The sequence below is a fragment of the Lithobates pipiens genome, unplaced genomic scaffold (assembly GCF_037356315.1).
Source record: "Lithobates pipiens isolate NorthernLeopardFrog02 unplaced genomic scaffold, aLitPip1_a1.2 Scaffold_25, whole genome shotgun sequence".
NCBI classification, from domain to species: domain Eukaryota; kingdom Metazoa; phylum Chordata; class Amphibia; order Anura; family Ranidae; genus Lithobates; species Lithobates pipiens.
This window is the reverse complement of record NW_027507787.1, coordinates 88,283,975-88,305,748: the sequence shown is the minus strand read 5'-3', so window position 1 is coordinate 88,305,748 and position 21,774 is coordinate 88,283,975. Positions and strand designations below refer to the sequence as shown.

Sequence of the window (21,774 nt, the reverse complement as noted above, 5' to 3'; positions counted from 1 at the left end):
TTTGGGAGTTCTGCTGTGAAACCTAACAGGCTCATCTCTAGTGCTTAGTGTGAATACCCTGCCCTGTTACATGTATGGTTAGAATCAATTTGTCTGCTACATTGGCAGTTAGAGCTATTGCCTTCATTGCACAGGTGGACAGCCACAGTAGGGCCCTATTACATGGTGGTCAGTGAAGGTGTCCCCCCCAGAAAATATCAAAACAATTTTTGCTAAAAATATACTAAAATAATTAATAGCTGACATAAACACAACATAACAGTGTGAATCAGTGGTTTGTTTTTGTGGTTAGAGCTGCCTGATGTGTGCAGGAAGCCTAAGTTATGCAATGCGAATTTACTAGCCATACTAACATAGCCGCAGGTCCTAATCTGAGCACACACAGCCACATAGGTTGAACTGGATGGACTAGTGTCTGTCCTCAACCTTACCAACTATGAAAGGAGTGAGAGTGCATGTGTACAGCCCTGAACACAGACTGTGTGTCCAGGGCCATTCACCCACACCTTAAATACCAGGCTGCTCCAGCTACATGAACAAATCACCCATTCACACGGCCAGAGTACCTGTGTGCATGAGCCATTAGGTGAGGTGGCGGGGCAGTAAAACCCAGTTGTTGGACTGCACTGTTACACCCCCCCAATCATTACCCCTTTAGCTGCAAGCAGGGTCTGTTGAACTAATGTGGCCCAGGTCCAGTATGGGAAGGCTAGCTATACTCCCTTTTTAGCAGCCATATATGTATATATACACACTATATTGCCAAAAGTATTGGGACACCTGCCTTTTTACGCACATGAACTTTAATGGCACCCCAGTCTTGGTCCGTAGGGTTCAATATTGAGTTGGACTACCGTTTGCAGCTATAACAGCTTCATCTCTTCCATGAAGGCTGTTTACAAGGTTTAGTGAGTGTGTCTATGGTAATGTTTGACTTCCAGAAGCGCATTTGTGAGGTCAGGCACTGATCTTGGACGAGAAGGCCTGGCTCCCAGTCTCCGCTCTAATTCATCGCAAAGGTGTTCTATCATGTTAAGGTCAGGACTCTGCATGCCAGTCAAGTTCCTCCATCCCAAACTCGCCCATCAATGTCTTTATGGACATTGCTTTGTGCACTGGTGCTCAGTCATGTTGGAACAACAATGGGCCATCCCTAAACTGTTCCCACAAAGTTGGGAACATGAAATTGTCCAAAATGTCTTAGCATGCTGCCGCCTTAAGATTTCCCTTCACTGGAACTAAGGGGCCAAGCCCAACCCATGAAAAACAACCCCACACCATAATCCCCCCTCCACCAATTGATTTGGACCAGTGTACAAAGAAATGTCCATAAAGCCATGGATGAGCGAGTTTGGGGCGGAGGAACTTGACTGGCCTGACCTAATTTTTGTTGCAGAGGCAGCCAAAAATCTGACTTGTATCTTAATGCAGATTTCTGGGAAAATCTGTAAACAAAATCACATATAGAGAAAATGACATTTGTGGGAGGGAGGGGAGGGGGGAGTTCCTTATACCATCTGTGTACAGAATGCCTCCAGGTTGCCATATTGTATAGAATTGTATGGAAAGGCACAGTGGCTGCAGATTGAAAAGGAAAGGCAATTTTTTTAATTAACTTTCAATTACAATATGACTTGTGTTGCAAATGTATACCGTATATTAGTATTTTTTTGTATTTTGCAATTTTTTGAAAGTGGAGTTACACTTTAAGCCCCTTCTACTGTTAGTGCAATTAGATCACATCCAGGATTCTTGCACAATAATTTCTTTCCTTGGGTGCCCCAGGTCCTTCACAATCCTAGTTACACACCTGCTGGTAACTATTATCACTGGATTTAAAAAGTGATGGAAAATGCTAAATTTTACTGATGTCCTGGAACAGAAACAGAGAAAATGTCCCAATGGGAACCCCTGTTTTAACCATGTCTGTCCAAGAGGGGATTTCCCCCCATTTTGGATAGATTTTTTCTCATTTCCTACTAATGTCTCTTGGACAGGAAGTGAGGAGAAATCTCCCCCCTGGAGAAACCACAAAAAACCCCCGAAAGAGGTTCTGACTGTTCTTTACTCTAGCCAAAACTGAAAAAAGTCAAGACTTTAGAGATACACTTTAAGGTTTGCTGGCAATAGAACTGGTAAATTGCAAACTCAGAACAGTTAACGGGAATATGAGGTCTACTTACCCAGAAGCCCTGTTTTTTTTTGTAAGCCACAACTTCAAACGGTCCAGAGAGAATGAACTAGAAAATTCAAAAATAATTGCGTGTGATTTTTACGTTAAGTTCACAGTGTTACAGGCAGGGATGTTCCTCCTTTGAAGCAACATGCCTTCATTGGCTTCCACTAAACCAGCAAATTAAATTCAAAATACTAACAACTTACAATGCCATTGACAACTCGGCCCCCAGCTACATCACTAACATAGTCTCAAAATACCAACCAAATCATTCTCTTTGTTCCTCCCAAGACCTCCTGCTCTCTAGTTCCCTTGTCATCTCCTCCCATACTCACCTCCAGTACTTCTCCTGAGCCTCTCCCATCCTCTGGAACTCCTTACCACAATCTATCTTTTTCTTTGTCCACTTTTAGGCGATTACAAATATACAAAAGCCTGTGATATTGATAGGACTCAACTATGGCAAAAATGAACTAGAATTGATGAAGGTCCGCTTCCCTACATACCAAATGGCCACTTATGTAAAATGTAACCTTTATTATAAATCAGCAAAGGTATGCAAATTACCATAACAGGTATCCCTATAGGGTGAGGTCAATGCCATTATATATGGACCAAAGTTCTATCTCTATGTGGTAATATTACCACCAGTGCAAAAAGCAAGGTCCATAAAGACATGAAGGAGCAAGTTTGGGGTGAATGAACTTGACTGGCCTGCACAGAGTCCTGACCTCAACCCGATAGAACACCTTTGGGATGAATTAGAGCGGAGACTTTCTCATCCAACAATAGTGCCTGACCTCACAAATGCACTTCTGGAAGAATGGTCAAACATTCCCATGTCTTTATGGACCTTGTTTGTACACAGGTGCGCAGTCATGTTGGAACAGGAAGGGGCCATCCCCAAACTGTTCCCACAAAGTTGGGAGCATGAAATTGTCCAAAATGTCTTGGTATGCTGGTGCCTTAAGGGTTCCCTTTAAGTCAAGTTCCTTCACCCCAAACTCAGAGTCCTGACCTCAACCCGGTAGAATATCTTTGGGATGAATTTGAGCGGAGACTGCAAGCCGGGCCTTCTCGTCCAACATCAGTGCCTGACCTCACAAATGCGCTTCTGGAAAATTGGTCAAACACTCCCATAGACACTCCTAAACCTTGTGGACAGCCTTCTCAGAAGATTTGAAGCTGTAATAGCTGCAAAGGGTGGGCCAACTCAATATTGAACCCTACGGACTAAAGCCTCGTACACATGACCAGATTTTCGGATGACCGAATGTCCATTTTTTGTTGCATGCTGGTCTCATGTCGAAAGTAAAAAGGTTACTCACCATACCAAAATTCTCATACAACAGAATACAACTTTGGAAGTAACGTAATGTGTTAACTAGTTTTGTATGTATTCTTTTGTTTCTGAACATGCGTGGTCTTTAGCTTACAATTTTTTTTGTAAGAAAACTGTACTAAATAAAAGAAAATCTGAGGTCGAGTTCACGTACGACAAACATTTTATAGTCTGCACATCCAGCTTTTGTCGGATGAAAAACAGGAATCGGCTGTTGAAAGCACCATACTATCGATTAGAAAAATCGACAGATCAGTTATTCAAACTACATTTTTTATCTGATTTTTGTATCGTGTGTATGGGCCTTTAGGCTGTCATTAAAGATTATGTGCGTGTAAAGGCAGGCGTCCCAATACTTTTTGTATTATATTGTATGCACAAGACAATGATATATGGGATAGGAGCAATCAATACTAAGTTATTGCCTTGTAGTTCTGATTTTCATCCACAGGATGGTGATAGGATTCCCCTCAGTAATGAGCATGTGCGGCAGCCATCTTAGATGGACAGGTTATAAATAGAGGGACTACAAACAAAAGATGCCATTTTCTTTTTACCATGTGAAAGTCATCTACTTTTGTGTGCTCATTTTCTTCACTTTCTTTGACTTTCTTACCTCTAAAGAAGCTCTATTTGAAGAGTGAGCAATTTGTTTTTAGGAGCACTTTCTGACTTTACTTTCATTTAGGTTCACATGATTTCATTTTTGTCCTGACACATTCTCACCCCCCCCCTTTTTTTAATTTTTGTGGGGTGGGACAAGCCTTGTGTCAATGCAGTCTTGATTAATAGAGAAGCTTTTTTCATGGATATGGTGATATTTAGGGCTTGTCAATAAGTGGTAGGTTTTGTCCACATGGATGATTGTACCCGTATTACATACAGTATCTAAGAGATTAATATTTTCATAGAGCAGAAGACAGATATATCTTCAGAAAGACAGCATTTACTACTATACTGTCTTTCTTGTTCATCCCATTTTTATATGTGGTTAATATTTAGGAGGAGAAACAGATGTACCCCCATCTTTTTATACGGGTTGGTCTTGGTGACTAGACTTGGACTTTATATTTCCTCTTAATAGCCTGGAGCATTCATATTAAATGTAAGAGGATAAAATAACCCTCATATTGTCTATATGTGTATATTAACCACTTGCTTACTGGGCACTTAAACCCCCCTCAGTCCCAGACCAATTTTCAGCTTTCAGCGCTGATGCACTTTGAATGACAATTGCGCGGGCATACAACACTGTACCCAAATGAAATTTTTATCATTTTTTTCCCACAAATAGAGCTTTCTTTTGGTGGTATTTAGTTACAGCTCGGAGTTTTATTTTTTGCTAAACAAACAAAAAAAGATGCAAAAAAAAAAAAAAAAAAATCATGTTTTAATAGTTTGTTATAAAATTTTGCAAACGGGTCATTTTTCTCCTTCATTGAAGTGCGCTGATTAGGCGGCACTGATAGGCTGCATTGGTGGGCACTGATGGGCTGCATTGGTGGGCACTGATGGGCTGCATTGGTGGACACTGATGGGCTGCATTGGTGGGCACTGATAGGCTGCACTGGTGGGCACTGATAGGCATAGTTAAGGCGGCACTAATAGGCACAGATAAGGCGGCACTGATGGGCAAAGATGGGCACAGATAAGATGGCACGGATGGGTGGCACGGATAAGTGGCACGGATGGGTGGCACGGATGGGCACTGATAGGTACCACAGATAGATGGGACTGATGGGCACTGATACGTGGCTCTGATAGGTGGCTCTGATAGGTGGCACTGCTGGGCACTGATGGGCGGCACTGCTGGGCACTGATGGGCGGCACTGCTGGGCACTGATGGGCGGCACTGGGGTGCAGCACCTTTGAGGCAGATTTTGGGTGGCACTGCTGGGTGGCACTGTGGGTGGCACTGTGGGCACTGCTGGGTGGCACTGTGGGCACTGCTGGGTGGCACTGTGGGCACTATGGGCACTGCTGGGTGGCACTGACAGGGGGGCACTTACTTTATTTCAGGATGGCACTGCAGGTGGCAGGTGGGCACTGGCAGGGGGCAGGTGTCCGCTTAAATTGCTGGCCGTGATCGGGACTGATGTCCCGAACACGGCCGCCGGCGATCGGCTTTTTTTTTTTCTCCTCGCGCTGTTAGCGCGAGGAGGAATACTAGCCGATTACCGGCTCCGTTTTATCACATGATCAGCTGTCATTGGCTGACAGCTGATCACGTGATAAGGGGTCGGGATCGACCCCTTACACGGATCGGTGATCAGGCGAGTCTCACGGACTCGCCAATCACAGAGTGCGCCGCGCGCGCCCCTCAGGGGGCGCGCAGGCCGCTCGTATCCGGGATGACGTCAATAGACGTAGTCCCGGAAATGTGGGTCCGCGCTATTGCCGTCATTTTGCAATAGCGCGGTACCCAAGTGGTTAAGAGAAGCTTCACCAATTAATGTGGGTAGATGTAAATATTACCACACACACACACTAATATATATATATATTTTAGTGGCATTGACCTCACCCTATAGGTATACCTGTTATGGTAATTTACATAACTTTTATGATTTATAATAAAGGTTACGTTTTAGATAAGTGGCCTTTTGGTGCATAGTGATGGACACCCTCATCTAGTTCTAGTTCACTTTTAAGTGTTCCCTGAAGACCCTTTTCTTTAGAAAAGTCTATCCTGCCTTCACCTAATAACTGTACTTTTATTTTTTTATTTTCTCCCATCAGCTCACCCCTCAGTTATTACATTTTTGTATCGCTTGATTGTTCCTTTTATATTGTAAGCTCTCAGGAACAGGGGGCTCTGATTCCTCTTTTATTGACTCGAATTGTAACTGTACTGTCTGGCCCCACATTGTATAGTGCTGTGCAAACTGTTAGCGCTATATAAATCCTGTTAATAAAAATAATTGCCCCATTTTGCTATCCCCAGTCACAGTTCAGATAATCTGACCTCCTCTTTTGGCCTTCATCTGTCCCCTGCCCTTTAGATATTTCAGAAGCAATGGTAGACTACTTTCCTCAGACCAGACAGAAATTTGCAAAGTTTTGGTGATCCATGTCAAAATATGTCCCCTACTCGTCTTCCAGGACAGCCACCTGAGAGACCTTGACTCCTGCTCTCTGTAGGAAACACCACACAGGCCTTCTTTAAATGTCCTCCTCCCCTGCTGGCTCCTCAGTTATTTATGTTTCGTCCAGAGGGGAGACACCACCTGGAACCAAGCCAGGAGAGCAAGGGAGGCTCAGGCAGAGAGTCCTGAAAGGGGGCAGAGGCTCATTTGACAGGCTAGGTAAAATGTTCCTGGTGGAGATCACCAGCCCCCCATCCCTGAGAGCAGATGGAGGTGGGGGGGCTCAGTTTTTCACTACCGAGTGCGGTAGATGCAAGTGCAGGCCCAGTCATCACTTCCGGACCGGCAGCAGCACAGAGCAGTGCAGAGACCACGCCGTGCTCTGGGACCTCATGGAAGCTGGGTGGCAGGTGACGGTGGAAGGAGCGGGCACTTCCTGTTGACTCGCGGTTTCTGGTTCCGGCCGCTGCACTTTTAAAGGGAGCCAGGCATGAGCTGGAGAGGGGCTGCAATTGCTGTGGAGACATACTGGTGCCACCACCGGAGCTTGTGCTGTCGGAAGCGGAAGGAAGGGACCAGACTGCTCCAGCTGAGGCCAGCTCCAGCCATGCTTAGGTAAGGGGAACCTAGGGTGGAGTTCCCCTCATCAGAACCCACACCCCTTCCATGGGACTGGAGGGGTAGGGAAAGAGTCCCTCTGGTGTCAGAGGGAAGCTCTGGAAGGGGATTCCAGAAAGCTGTCCCGGTACAAACTGTTGCTGGAAGAGGTGGACAATCTCTTGGGGGCCATTTATACCACATTAGGTATGCAAACAAAAAAAGAAGCCCCAATCTCTACATGACCAAATGTATGAGGGCCTAGGGGAACAGAAAAAGAAGAATTTTCCAGTACATGAGGTTTTAGTAAAGGCAATAAAGAAGGAATGACAGGATCCAAAGAGGAAACCATATTTAAAAAGAAGGTTTCCATTTACAGAGGCGTCAGTTTGGAATAAGACCCCAAAACCTAGACACAGCTTTCTCCTAAGTCTCGAGGCACACAGACTTGGCCTTCAAGGACATGAGGTTCCTGTCTGATGCAATAGACAAAAGGATGGACTCCCTTTTAAAGAAGTCGTGGGACTCCATGGTGGCAATCCTAAAATCAGCTATGGCAGTAACTGTAGTAGCCCAAAATGTAGAGTTTTGGGCCACATTGAGGAAGGAACTGCAAAAGAGCAGATTCTATCCTCTTTCCCCATGCTCCTGCGAGGCTTTGCTTATATCACAGATGCATCTGTGAAATCAGTACGGATGGCAGCCAGATCCTCCGCCTTATTCAATTCCGCAAGAAGAGATCTGTGTTTAAAGACCTGGCAGGGGGACTGCACATCTAAAGCCAAACTTTGCGGGATCCCATTCACAGGAGACTTGCTGTTTGGACCAGGGTTGGAGAAGAAAAAAGCATTTCCGCTGAAGCGTAAACCAGAATGGGGACAGCCACAGCAAAATAAAAAGAGGCAAAGAGGGGACAAAAGGTCCCACTTCAGAGCACCCAAGGAGGAAAACCAAAAAAGACCTTAGGTACAGAGAGGAAAGTGCAAAAGGAGGGTCAATTTTTCATCTTCCTGAACAAGCCTACAACAAACAATGACAAACCAGTCACAGTGGGAAGAAGCATGGGGGCCTTCCTCTCACAATTGTAAAAGATATCCTCCAATCAGATCATATTTAACGATAGGAAACAGGTATCACTTGGAGTTCTCAAGATCACCCCCAAACTATACATTAACGAATAATGTCAACATTAGGATTGCTAATTCGGCAATCCTGGAAGTACAATGGGTGGGTTTACATTTTTGACCGCTACAGATGTTTATATTAAAAGTATTGGATCGCAAACAAGAGTCCTTAGTCACATAGGTTCTGATACCAACACAGGGACCGATATGAGTGTTCTATGTACAGGGATGGGGACAATTGTAGACACTCACTCAGGTTGAACTGGATGGACTGGTGTCTTTATTCAACTTTACTATGTAACTATGTAACTATGTAACAGGTAAAAAGATCCCTGTGGTGGTGGAGGAGATCAGCAAATGTAAACAGAGGACGGATGTGGGCCCTACCAATCACCCGAATAATAACTACGGATGCAAGCGACGTAAGGTGGGGAGCACATCTAGTCTCCCAGGTAACACAGGGGACTTGGAAAGAGATGACGAGATCATTCAATTGGAAGGAGTTGAAGGCAATACTTCTAACATTTCGATCCTTCTAAAAAGAACTGAGTGGTCATCACTTACAGGTCAGGTCCGACAATTCACCAATAACTGCCTACATCAACAAGCAGGGAGGAACTAGGAGCGGAACCCTGTGGACCTTAGCAGAGGAAATCCTAAACTGGGAAGAGAAAAACCACACTCTTCATGTCAGCAGTGCATTTAAAAGGGGAATTTTATAAATAAAGTGGCAGATTTCCTCAGCACAAAGAAATTGAGATAAGGCGACTGGGTATTAAATCAGGAAGTGTTCAAACGGATCACGAAAAAGTGTGGAACACCTCAGGTGGACTTATTTGCCTCAAAAGAAAGCAGAAAGGTTCAGGTTTTCTTCTTCCTGAAAAGGGAAAATGATGCACTCGGAGTAGACGCACTAGCACAGAAGTGGGCATTCAACAAATGCTATGCCTTTCCCCCACCAGTGCTCCTACCAACAGTAGACATGTGCGATTAGTTTTGTACAAAACGAAAATTCGTATGAATCAGAAATATGAGTTTTTATGCATACGAATTACAAACGAATTACGAAATTTCGGATCCAAATTCATAACGAAAATTCATAATTAACGAAAAGTTAATGAACCTAAAAGTTAAAACCCCAGGAAGTCAGCACAGGAATGGTGGGAACCCTATGGGAATTTCTATGCTTACGAATTTCTTATGAAATACGAAATTTTGTTACCGAACTGTGGAATTTCGGATCCAAATTAACAGAAACATGACTGGTGCTTTGTTCACCAATCAGAGGAAGTCAGCACAGCACGGATGGTGGGAACCCCTCATAATAGGCACAGCGGGTGTACACTCAGACCCAGGAACTCAGCACAGGGATGGTGGGAGCCCCTCATAGTGGACACACAGCAGGTGTACAGACCTGGGAACTCAGCACAGGGATGGTGGGAACCCTATGGGAATTTCTATTCTTACGAATTTCATACAAAATATGAAATTTCGGATCCAAATTAACAGAAACATGACTGGTGTTTTGTTCACCAATCAGAGGAAGTTAGCACAGCACAGGGATGGTGGGAACCCCTCATAATGATAAATCCATCATAAATGAACTTTCGTTATTTAACGAAAAGTTTACAAATCTTATGAAAATTCGTATTTCGGACGAATCCGAATTGAATTTTGTACACAAATTACAAAATTTTGACGGCACCCATGTCTAACCGGCAGTACAAAGATAATTTCATACAGAGAACACGTCACTGATTCTCATTGCACCACATTGGCCCAGGAGACCGTGGTTCTCTATGCTCAAAGAACATGCTTTAGAACCCCATTGGTTATTACCAATCCAGAAGGATCTCCTCTCCCAGGGGCCCAGTATGTTGCCCTCAAGTTGAAAGGTGGAATCTGGCCACTTGATTTCTGAGGAACAACTGCTGAAAGCAAAAGGATTCTCAAACCGTTTAATTGATACACTGCTGAAAAGCAGGAAAATGGAGACTCACACCATTTACCAGAGGGTATGGAAATGTTTTAACAAATGGTGTACAGAGTATTTAAGTCTTTTCTTTTAGTGGCTTTTTTGCTCCAGTGTTCTGCTTTGTTGCTGGCAGATCCTGTTGCCATTCATCTTGATTATGCTTCTGCCCTGTACCCTACTGCCTTGTACCTGCTCCACCTTGTTTCAGAGACCATCTGCTTCCCGCACCTCCAGTTTCCCCTTGCTTTTTAGCGTTCCCCATTGTGTATATATTTAATTGTTAGACTTTTGTTTGTTATTAGTCAAGTATGTTGCCACTGGGTGTTTGGTTCACTTGTATTTTTATGTTTACTGTGAGCTGGTGTTTGTATGGATTTTGCATACTGAATCTGGTACCAGTTGTGTAGCCATTCCGATCTGGCCATCTCTGTTGCCTAATCCTTCCAGAAGCCCAGAGGAGTCTACTAATGGCAGTAGTGTCCTAGCCATCAACAATCCCTATGCTTTTATCTATCTGCTGTCTTCATAATGCCCTAGCCCCTGTCAAAGAGATCGGGTAGGAGTAGGGGTTGAAATTGTGGGGAAATTAAAAAATATTTATTATCCGCTTTCTCCACTTTGCTGGCTGCAGGGGGTTAAAGTGCATTCAAACCAAAGAGAAAAAATGTTATACTGTATACTGTAATTTACCAGTCCTTAGATGTGGTGGCTGCATTTGTTTCTTATTTTCAGGCTTCTTTTGCTTTATTTTTACCTGTTGAGAATTCCAACACCACAATAAGGCTAAATACACATGTTCAGCTTCATTGCTTCTCCTCGGAAAAGTGATCTGCATTCAGATCACTTTTCAGTTGCATTTGACAGATGGTGAGGAGGCAAAAATGACAACTCCTCAACTACTGTTTTAACCTGGTAAATGCTGCACTGACATGTGGCACAATTGTGGCGCATTCTTGATCACTTGAATGTGTTGCGTTTGGCGCCGGTACTGCCTATTGAATGTGACAGGAGTGATTGTTTTTGCAGTGGATTCAAAGCAAAACTTGTGAATTTGTTCTACAGTTTAAATATACTTTACTTATGACTCTAAGCCCTTGTACACACGGTCGGAGATTCCGATGGAATGTGTCCCATCAGACCGTTTTGTCGGATAATCCGACTGTGTGTGGTCTCCATTGGACTGTTTCCATCTGAGTATCCGACTGACCAAGTTTGCCATCATCATGTGTAGAGAATTCCGATCGGACAAAGTGCCACGCATGCTCAGATCAAATTCCTACACCAAAGCTATTGGCTACTAGCCTGAACGTAGTCCCATCGTAACGAAATAACATCATCACCTTCTGAATGATCCGATTTTCCGACAACTTTGTCCGACCTTGTGTATGCAACAGTTTCGGACAAAATCCGTCGGATGCTTTGGCTCTGTTTAAGCGGCACTATTTTGCCACTAGTCTGGAAATTTGAACACCAAAACAAGGGGTTAAAGACTACTATGTTGCGGAGCTTCTGAAGTGCTTTTCAGGTGCTTCGGAAACGCTGCCCATTCATTCCAATGGGCAGGGAGTTTTGGGAGCGCTAAATACAGCACTCCCAAACTGCCCAAAGGACTTTTCAGAACGTCCGGCAAGTGCATCGCCCCCAGTGTGAAAAGTCACAAATGAATGAGAGGCGTTTTTCAGGTGCTTAGCAGTGGCTATTTCCAGCGCTAAAGCGCCTGAAAACCGCCCCAGTGTGAAAGGGGTCTAATAGAATATGAGAAGAGCTAAACAAATAATACATCTTTTCTGAATTAAACAGATCTAGACACTGGATTATTTTAAAAGGAGAATAAAAACATATACATTAGAGCAACGTGACAGGTTCTCTTGGTAGGCCACTCCTCACCCACTGATAATTTTGCCATGCATCTACTGCCCTTAAAGTGATTGTAAAGTTCCATTTAAATAAAAATAAAAATAAAAATCATGTTATACTTACCTCCTCTGTGCAGTTGGTTTTGCACAGAGCAGCCCAGATCCTCCTCTTCTCGGGTCCCTCTTCTGTGCTCCTGTCTTCTCCCTCCTGTTGAGTGCCCCCAGTCAGAGTCAGAAGCTTCCTATAAGGGCACAGGAGCCGAGTCACAGCTCCATGTGTCCATTAAGACACAAAGCCCAGACCCAGTTCCCGCCCCCCTCTCTCCCCAGACTGACTGGGCTGCTACACAAAAAATTTTTTAATCTTAATGAATTTACAACTCCTTTAATCAATGAATAACAGCGTTTTGGGGGTTAATTAGAAAAAGAACCTGTCAGTTTGTCCTGATCCTGAATGATCAAAAACCTGTCACTTTGTCCTGATCCTGCGTGGTCAAAGAAACTATCACTTGGTCCTCATCTTGAATGGTCAAAGAACATGTCACTTGGTCCTCATCTTGAACGGTCAAAGTGACATGTTCTTTGGATCCTAAATGGGAAAAGAACATGTCACTTGGTCCTCATCTTGAATGGTCAAAGAACATGTCACTTGGTCCTCATCTTGAATGGTCAAAGTGACATGTTCTTTGCCCATTTAGGATCCAGACAAAGTGGCATGTTCTTTGACCATTCAAGATGAGGACCAAGTGACATGTTCTTTTCCCATTTAGGATCCAAAGAGCATGTCACTTTGTCTGGATCCTAAATGGTCAAAAAACATGTCACTTTGTCTGGATCCTGAATAGTCACAGAACATGTCAATTTGTCTTGATCCTGAATGGCTAAAGTGGCAGATTCTCTATGTAAAAGTGACTGACACAGGTTTTACTCACCGGAGTTCCCATCCAGAGAGGAGCACCACGAAGTATTTCTAAATCTATAGCCAAGATGATGGCATACAATGCAACACTGATGATACCGATGGGGAACTGCGAAACCTACAGGAATAAAGAAGACAATATTACTGTTTAAGATATTTTAAGCAGTTGTAATAGCCACTGACTGGAGTATTTTCTCTTTTGGTGTAGCATATCATTGCCTATATCAATTACCCCCATCTAGAGTTTGACCACATTTTCTCTATTGAAAGTTTCTTTTTTTTCTTTAACATTTTGCCATTTGCCTGGATAATTTCTGTACTACCTCTTCCAAGCAGTATACCAACAGGCTCATTCCCCTACTCCTTCCTTGTTGTTTGTCAGCACATGTACATATGGCTCACCTAACTGGCCCCTTGCTAACCCTCCTTCTCCTGTGATACTGCATAGATAATTTAAAGGCTAATACCAAGCTTTATAAAAGAAATATAAAATTGTCCAATGTGGTGCTTTGTAAAATGTGAAATGCTCAGCAGATTCTATGGAGCGGAATGGTGCAGGAGACGAGTGTACAACATGGTGAGATATGGAGTTTGTAAGACATAGGGGTTGATTGCAAAGTGCTCAGTCTATTTGCCTTTGGTAAAAGTGCAGTTGCACTCTGCAAGATTAGTTGCTCCAGAACTTAGTAAATGGACAGAAGTTCTGCTGACTTCCATAACCCAATCACGTGCAAGCAAAAATGCAGTTTTTTTTTTCCCTTGCATGTTACTTTTCTTTGCAAACTGAATCTTTACCTCATTTACTAAGTCTCCCTAGTCTAGGGCGAGGAGGGCGTGCACAACACACGACCACTGCCGGCCGTCTCAGCATCGCTCACACAGAGCGACGTGTTTGTCTGTGCTCTGCTCTGCCTCCAGTTTGCCTTGATTTCTTAGGCCGTTTGTCAGTGTTTATTAAAGGGGAGGAATGAGGGAAGTGTGGGAATCCCTTCCTAATAATGGGGAAGGCCGTCCTGCTCACTCCCCCAGTCCTGGGGCGGGTAACGCTTGACCAGTGACCACACTCCTTATACACAGACACAGGTATTCTGTTGTCCTGCTGTCTCTACTCGGCACTCGCTGAGCCCCAGGACAACACAACAGACAGGCAGCCATTGCCCGCCACCACAAAGAACGCCCACCCTTGCTATTGATTGGCTGTGGGACAACAAGCGCACTACTCCATGATTGGCTGCTCTGATGGCCCCTTATTGTAGCAGAAGTCACAACATTCTCCTGTGATAGAACTCTTCTCACACAGGATTCCATGCAATATGCCTGCCTCGGGCTCTCCTCTCACACTGCCCTCTCCCCACCTCTCACACTGCCACCCCCCCACCTGTGGCACTGGTCCCCCACTTGTCACACTGGACCCCTCACCTGTCACTCTCCCCCACTCTTTGGGTCTGTTATGGATTTTAAGGGAAACCCCAAGCCAAAATGTAAAAAAAATGGCATGGGGGCCCCCCAAAATCCATACTAGGCCCTTATCCGAGCACACAACCTGGCAGGACTCAGGGAATGGGAGAGAGAGTGTCCCCCCTCCTGAACTGTACTAAGCCACATGTCTTCAATATGTGGAGGGTGCTTTGGGTTCCCTCCCAAAATACATTGTCCCCCATGTTGATGAGGACAAGGGCCTCCTCCCCACAACCCTTGCCCGGTGGTTTTGAATGGTCTGCGGGTGGGGGGCTTATTGGAATCCAGATCCCGGCTCCCCCCTATGTGAATGGGTATCAGGTATATTGTACCCCTACACATTCACCAAAAAAAGTGTCCAAAAAGTAAAAATGACAGGAGACAGTTTAAGACAATTCCTTTATTTAAAAAAAAAACAAAAAAAAAAAAAAAAAGTGTTCCGCGATGTCCATTCATCTTCGATCACAGCACCAAAAACCTGAGAAAAAAAACTGAAAAACTCTGCCTCCATGCGTCCCACTGACTGCAGGTTTCTCACTATGACAGCTGTTGTATAACAGAGAGCAGGGCCACCCAGTGACATAAATGGGTGACCCCACCCCCCTCTGACATCACATCAGAAGGGGGTGGAGTTCAACCGGTTACGTCACCGGGTGGACCCGCTCTCAGCTATATCATAGCTGTCATCATGAAAAGGCCACAGTCGGTGGGACGCCTCCCATGGACACAAAGTTTTTCAATTTTTTTTGTTTTTTTTCGGGTCGTCAGCACTGTGATTAAAGATGAATTGAAATTGCAGGACATTTTTTATTTATTTTTTTCTAAATAATGGAATTAACCAAAACGGTCTCCTGTCATTTTTACAATGTACCAGATACCCATTCAAATAGTGGAGGGAGATCTGGGGGCCCTCTTGTTAAAGGGGGCTACCAGATTCTGATAATCCTCCCACAGACCACCACAACCACAGGGCGAGGGTTGTGGGGAAGAGGCCCTTGTCCCCATCAACATTTTTTGGGTGGACACCAAAGCACCCTCCCCATAATGAGGGCATGTGGTCTGGTGCAGTTCTGGAGGGGGGGGCTTGTTCCCCCCTTTTCCTGCGGCCTGTCAGGTTGCATGCTCGTATAAGGGTATGGTGTGGATTTTGGGGGGACCCTTACGGCATTTAAAAAATAAAAAAGGCACGGGTTCCCCTTAAAATTCATACCAGACCTGAAAGGCCAGGTATCGATTTGGGGGAAACCCCCACGCCATTTTTATTTTTATTTTGGTGTGGAGTTCCTCTTAATATTCATTCAAGGGCCTGGTAATGGACTGGGGGGACCCAACCCACACCATTTTTTCAATGATTTTTATCTATTTTGCCGGGATCTGACAATACATTACAGCCGCAAGCAGTTTTGATTGACATTTTTTTCCTTTGACAAATTTTATTTTGCTGTGGTACTGTTCTAAACATGGGAAATATGTGCTACTTTACAGGAAGACTAAGAAGACCCCCCCCCCCAGCACGATATTTAACCACTTACTGACCAGCTCATGTAGATATGCATCGGCAGTTTGAATATGGATATCTCGGTAATGGCAGCAGCCACAACCGAGGTATCCATCTTTAGAGCCGGTGGTTTTGTTTACGATAATGGTGGTCTCTGCAGCGGATTTGCTGCAAGATCACCGTTATTGGCGGTGGGAAAGGGAACCACCTCCCGCCGCTCTACCATGTCCTCTGCCGCTTACTGGAGCCGTCGGTAGGGGCAGAGGCGATCGGTTCCTTCACGTTGCTGGGTATGGAGACGAGTGAGGGGGAGATGGCCCCCAAGCGTCTCTATACCATAGCAGGGTGGTTTGGCTCATCCCTAGTTGCCAGTTCTCCCTGAAGACAGTGGTGTGCTAAGTCTTCATCCTTTCCCTGGGAGATCTGCAGAGTCAGCCAGGTGGGCTGGTGTGAGCCAGACTGGAGGACTGTAGAGGAAAGTTAGCTTTGAGGGCTAGTGAAAGGGGCAGCTGCCACCAGGGAGGTTAGCAGTGCCTGAAGAGGTGGTACTAGGATCAGTAGCCACAGAAGAGAAAGTGCAAGCTGATCACGGTGTTCTGCTACACAACAAGGGGCTTAGAGTTCCTGCCTGCTAAGGGCCATTGCTAAATCTGACTGTGCCTGTCCGATCCATTTACAGCGACTAAGCTGAAGTCTGCAAACAAGTGCAAGAGGCATATCAAGGAGACTGTATATAGACTGTGTATAGGAAGATGTCCCTGAAGTTGTTGCTGAAGTAACAGGGGACTCTCATAACCTCCTCTCCCTATCCAAGTTATTAACCCTCAATAAACCTCAAAAACAAAGTCACGGACTGTTCTGTCTCTGGAGTGCCTGTAAAATGTGGTGTCCTTGGCTGTGTAGGATGGGGGATCCCATTTCATCTGTGGCCATTAAGGGGGTATACTACACTTTAATAAAGGGCTTCTATGGCCATTAAACTCCAATTTGTGGTTACTTAGGTATAGGTAAGTAGTGGAGTGGTGGTCAAGCAGTATTGGAGACAAATCATCTTTAATACCCTAATCATGACAACATGTAACCAGTCTAACCAAGAAAATCACCAGCAGTCCAAGAATATTTTCTTTCACTTATTATAACAAATTGCAATCACGTGATGTTTCAACCTCACATGTTCACTTTTATCAAGGCAACATGTGGCATGTTTTTCATAATATATCATTGAAAAAGAATACTTTTGGAGTGCTGTTGACTTTATATGTTCAGTGGCGGAGGAGTACCTGGAGAAGACCACACCCAAGCTTAGAGGGGGTGAAGTCTGTATGTATTTTACTAGCAGAAGAAAGATAGCCTCCTTAATCTGCTGTTGCTACTCTGTGTGTTTGCACACAGAACCTACATGCTGATACAACTAGTGTTCCACTTCTATCCACCAGAGGGAGCATCTGAATCATGGAATACATGCTCTCCCCACTTAACCGCTTAAGCCTTAGGCCGCGTACACACGCGCGGACTGTTCGCCCAACCTTGTTCGTCAAACAGTTTCGGCAAACAGTCCGCTCAAAATTAGCATGGACGGACATGGCCACACACGACGAACGAACAGTTTGCTGAAACCGTGCGCGATGACGTGAACGGCACGTACGACGGGACGAAAAATACGACGTCCTATACACTGCATTATAACTTTCGGCGTGAAAATCCTTTCTGAGCATGCGCGCAACTTTGTTTGACGAACAAGCCTACACACGAGCGGACTGTTCGCTGAAACAAGGTTTCAGCGGACAGTTTTACGGAATTTCCGAAAAACCTTGTTCGTCAAACTGTCCGCTGAAACTGTCCGCTGAAAGCCCACACACGAGCGGACTGTCCGCCCAAACACTGTTCAGCGGACAAAGTTGGGCGAACAGTCCGCCCGTGTGTATGCGGCCTTAGACCATTTGGCTGGCCAAAGACCAGAGAACTTTTTGCAATTCGGCACTGCTTCGCCTTAACTGACAATTGCGCAGTCGTGCGACGTGGCTCCCAAACAAAATTTACATCCTTTTTTCCCACAAATAGAGCTTTCTTTTGGTGGTATTTGATCACCTCTGTGGTTTCTATTTTTTGCGCTATAAACAAAAAAAGCGTCAATTTTGAAAAAAAAACACATTATTTTTAACTTTTTGCTATACTAAATCCAACTCAAACTCAATAACATTGTTTTAATTTGCATAAGTACGGAACACAAAAATATAAACAAATTCTGTACGATACTGTACAATACAATGACGGTACAGTGCATTGCTTGGGCCGGGGGAGCTGGTCGTAAGTCCAAACGGTCGTTAACCGCTTGCCGCCGGCAATCATATAATGTCCAGGTGACTCTGGGCGGGAGTCATATGACGTCCGTCCATTTAAACAGGGCGTGCACACTATTGTGTGCACGCAGCTCTGTACCTTAGGTGGCGGCGTGTCACGGAGACACCGCTCGCCACCGAAGGGGGTGAACAGCCACTAAGCATGGCTGTTTACCACGTGATCGGCCGTGATGAATCCACATCACAGATGGTACCGCCCCACTTTTCTCGGGAACACTGTTTGTCACCGATGCTGGTAAACAGCCATTAGCCGGCGGCTGTTTACCACGTGATCAGCTGTGATCCTTTCACAGCAGACCACTAAATGTAAACAGAGCGTTAACGAGATATTACCGGGTTTTCCTCCTCACACACCTATCGTGTGTGAGAAGGAGATTGCGTTAACCTCTCGTTACCACTTACAGTGTACACCAATCACACTGATTGCCCTAATAAAGAGAACTTGTCACCAACCATAAAAGTTGGTGTCACAGTTCATCAAAGTACCTGTCATCATTCATCTGAGTACCCAAGTAGTGGCCACAATCCATATGAGTACCTGAGTACCTGTCACAGTCCATCTGAGTACCTGACCACCTGTCACCGCACTTCAGAGTACCCGGATACCAGTCACCAACCCATCAGAGTCCCCAAGTACATATCTGTAGCCCATCAGAGTACCCGAGTACCTGTCACCAGGCCATCCGAGTACCTGTCTGCAGCTCATAAAGTTACGGAGTACCTATCTGCAGCCCATGCTTCATAGAATATACGTTGGAGTGTTTGCTTTCCAAAATGGGGTCAATTTGTGGGTAATTCCACTGTCCTGGTGCTCAAGGACCTTCAAAAGTGTGATAGGTAGAAGAAAGGTCCTAGAATGCCTGAAGGTGCTACTTCAATGTTGGGCCTCTGTATGTGGCCAGGTTATGTAAAAGTCTCACATGTGGTATCGCCATACTCAGGAAGAGTAGCAGAATGTATTTTGGGGTGTCAGTTTTGCTATGTACATGCTATGCTTTAGAAATATCTTATAAATTGACAACTTTGTGTAAAAAAAAAAGCATTTATTTTTTTATTTTTTATTTTTTTACACATTTTCCAAAAACTTCTGGAAAAAAATTAACCATTCAAAAGATTCATTATGCCTCATAGATTATATGTTGGGGTGTTTGCTTTCCAAAATGGGGTTATTTTGTGGGCAATTCCTTTGTCCCAGTGCTCCAGGGCCTTCAAAATTGTAATAGGTGGTTGAGAACTGAGATGCTCGTAGAACGCCTGAAGGTGCTACTTCAATGTTGGGCCTCTGTATGTGGCCAGGCTGTGTAAAAGTCTCACACATGTGGTATCGCCATACTCGGGAAGAGTAGCAGAATGTATTTTGGGGTGTAATTTGTTGTATGCATAGGCTGTGTGTGAGAAATAACCTGATAATATGAAAATTTTGTAAAAAATAAAATCTTCATTTTGCAAAGAATTGTGGGAAAAAAATTACAACTTAAAAAAACTCACCATGCTACTTACTTAATACCTTGGAATGCCTACTTTCTAAAAAGGGGTAATTTGGGCGTTATTTGTACTTTCCTGATTTGTTAGTGTCTGAAAAAATTAGATACACCTGATGTACTGAAGGCCTGATCAGATGTGATCAATTTTCAGTGATTGGCACCATAGTTTGCAGACTCTAACTTTCACAAAGACCAAAAAATGTATGAAGAAAAATTACTAATTTGCAAAATTTTATGACAGAAACAAAGAAAAAGGCATTTTTTCACAATATGTATGGTCTGTTTTTATTTATAGTACAAAAAATAAAAAATAAAACCCACTAGTGATTAAATACCACCAAAAGAAAGCTCTTTATGTGTGAAAAAAGGACGCAAATTTCATATGGGTACAGTGTTGCATGACTGAGTAATTGTCATTCAAATTTTAAGAGCGCTGAAAGATGAAAATTGGTCTGGGCAGGAAGGGGGGGTGTAAGTGCCCTGTATTGAGGTCGTTAAACAGGTAAGTCTGAGGAGTATCTGTACTGGAGAGACCCTGATGCAAGATCGTAATGGATTATGGGAAGTTTTTATTACCGGAGGTAGGCAGAAAAACTGCTACAGAAGAGCTCAGTCTATCTAGAGCAGCAAGAGCAGAGTCCCTTCACAAAAAAGAAAGATGTAGAGATAACGGAGGAGGAAGGACGGAGGGATAATGGAGGGGGAAGGATGGAGGGATAATGGAGAGGGAAGGATGGAGGGATAATGGAGGGGGAAGGATGGAGGGGAAGCTTGCTTTTAACTGCTTCTACTCCAAGAGTCCACAGTTTGCTTTTGTAGGGACTTTTGCTTTAGTTTTTCAGAAAGGAGTTTATAGTCCTCAACCTGTACATAGTTCTCTTTTTGAAATATCCCACTCAATTCCCTCAACCCGAATTCCAGTTACTCCAAAAATGAAACCACCAAAAAGAACACCCTTAGACTGGTTATTGAGGAAAAGAGTGCCTGTGGTCTTGTGCCTGGCTGCGGGGAAATCTACAAGGAAAAGAACCTGGGAAATTTCCAGCAGCTCCTTTGGGGATGGCACTGCAATAGTTTTCCCAGACTGATATAAGAAGAACTCTCTCTTTTTGCGGGGAGACCAGGACAGTGCACGCCATAGCACCCACCTGTATGCAGTGTGAGCAGACAGCGGGACATCTTTACCTGGGGGCAGAAGGATGCTGAGGATATCACCAATAAAGCCCCTTTTGTCAAGCACATGGACTGAAAGCTGCTGTGTACACAGGACTGGTGAGCAGCCCTTGACCAACCATACTGTCTATTTAAATCTTTGAAGTCAGAAAATTGAGCTTAGCTGGTAATGAGCCAGTACAATACAAACAAAAAGCTGGCATTGCTGGCCAAAATTCAGAAAGTTCCTAGGGATGTACATTTGTGATGTTCTGGTATTTACTTCCATTGGTTGTCTTACCCCAAGTGTTAAAGGTAGTGCATCAGTCATCTCATTGGATGTAGGTGACATTGGTTCTGTAGGTGGTGCCTCAATCCAAATCTTTCTCAAGCGATTGACACCATCATTCAGATAGTCCCAGGAGCATGGTTGTGATATGTTAATATTGATCACTGATCCCTCTGCAGTTTTGCAAGAAACCTTTCCATCCTCTGTTGTGACTGCACCGACTGACATCCTAGAAACTTAGAAATAAATGTTGTGAGTAAAGTGAACTTGCAAGATTTCATACATACCACTGATATATAGTGTTTACCTTTTTGACTTTGTCACCAAGCAACAAGTTAATTAAAAATGTTAACCTCTGCTATAGAGATTAGCAAGGTTGAGAGTTTAAAATTTTGGGAAATTTCAGGAAGAATCTTGAGTTTGGCAAAACATGTTGTGGGCAATCGGAGAGGCAACAT

General features: G+C 44.2%; 1 protein-coding gene across 1 annotated transcript in view; it reads right to left on the bottom strand.

Moving 5' to 3' along the window:
• The window catches only part of LOC143929911 (uncharacterized), a 34,258-nt gene extending 12,705 nt beyond the window's left edge, over positions 1-21,553 (bottom strand). Inside the window, exons 1-3 of the mRNA XM_077453847.1 lie at positions 21,329-21,553; positions 13,089-13,193; positions 2,184-2,240 (exon numbers count right to left, since the gene is read on the bottom strand). Of these exons, the coding sequence (XP_077309973.1) occupies positions 2,184-2,240; positions 13,089-13,193; positions 21,329-21,544 (378 nt within the window). The 5' untranslated portion in view covers positions 21,545-21,553. The remainder of the gene's footprint in view (positions 1-2,183; positions 2,241-13,088; positions 13,194-21,328) is intronic.
• Positions 21,554-21,774: the final 221 nt, after the last annotated feature.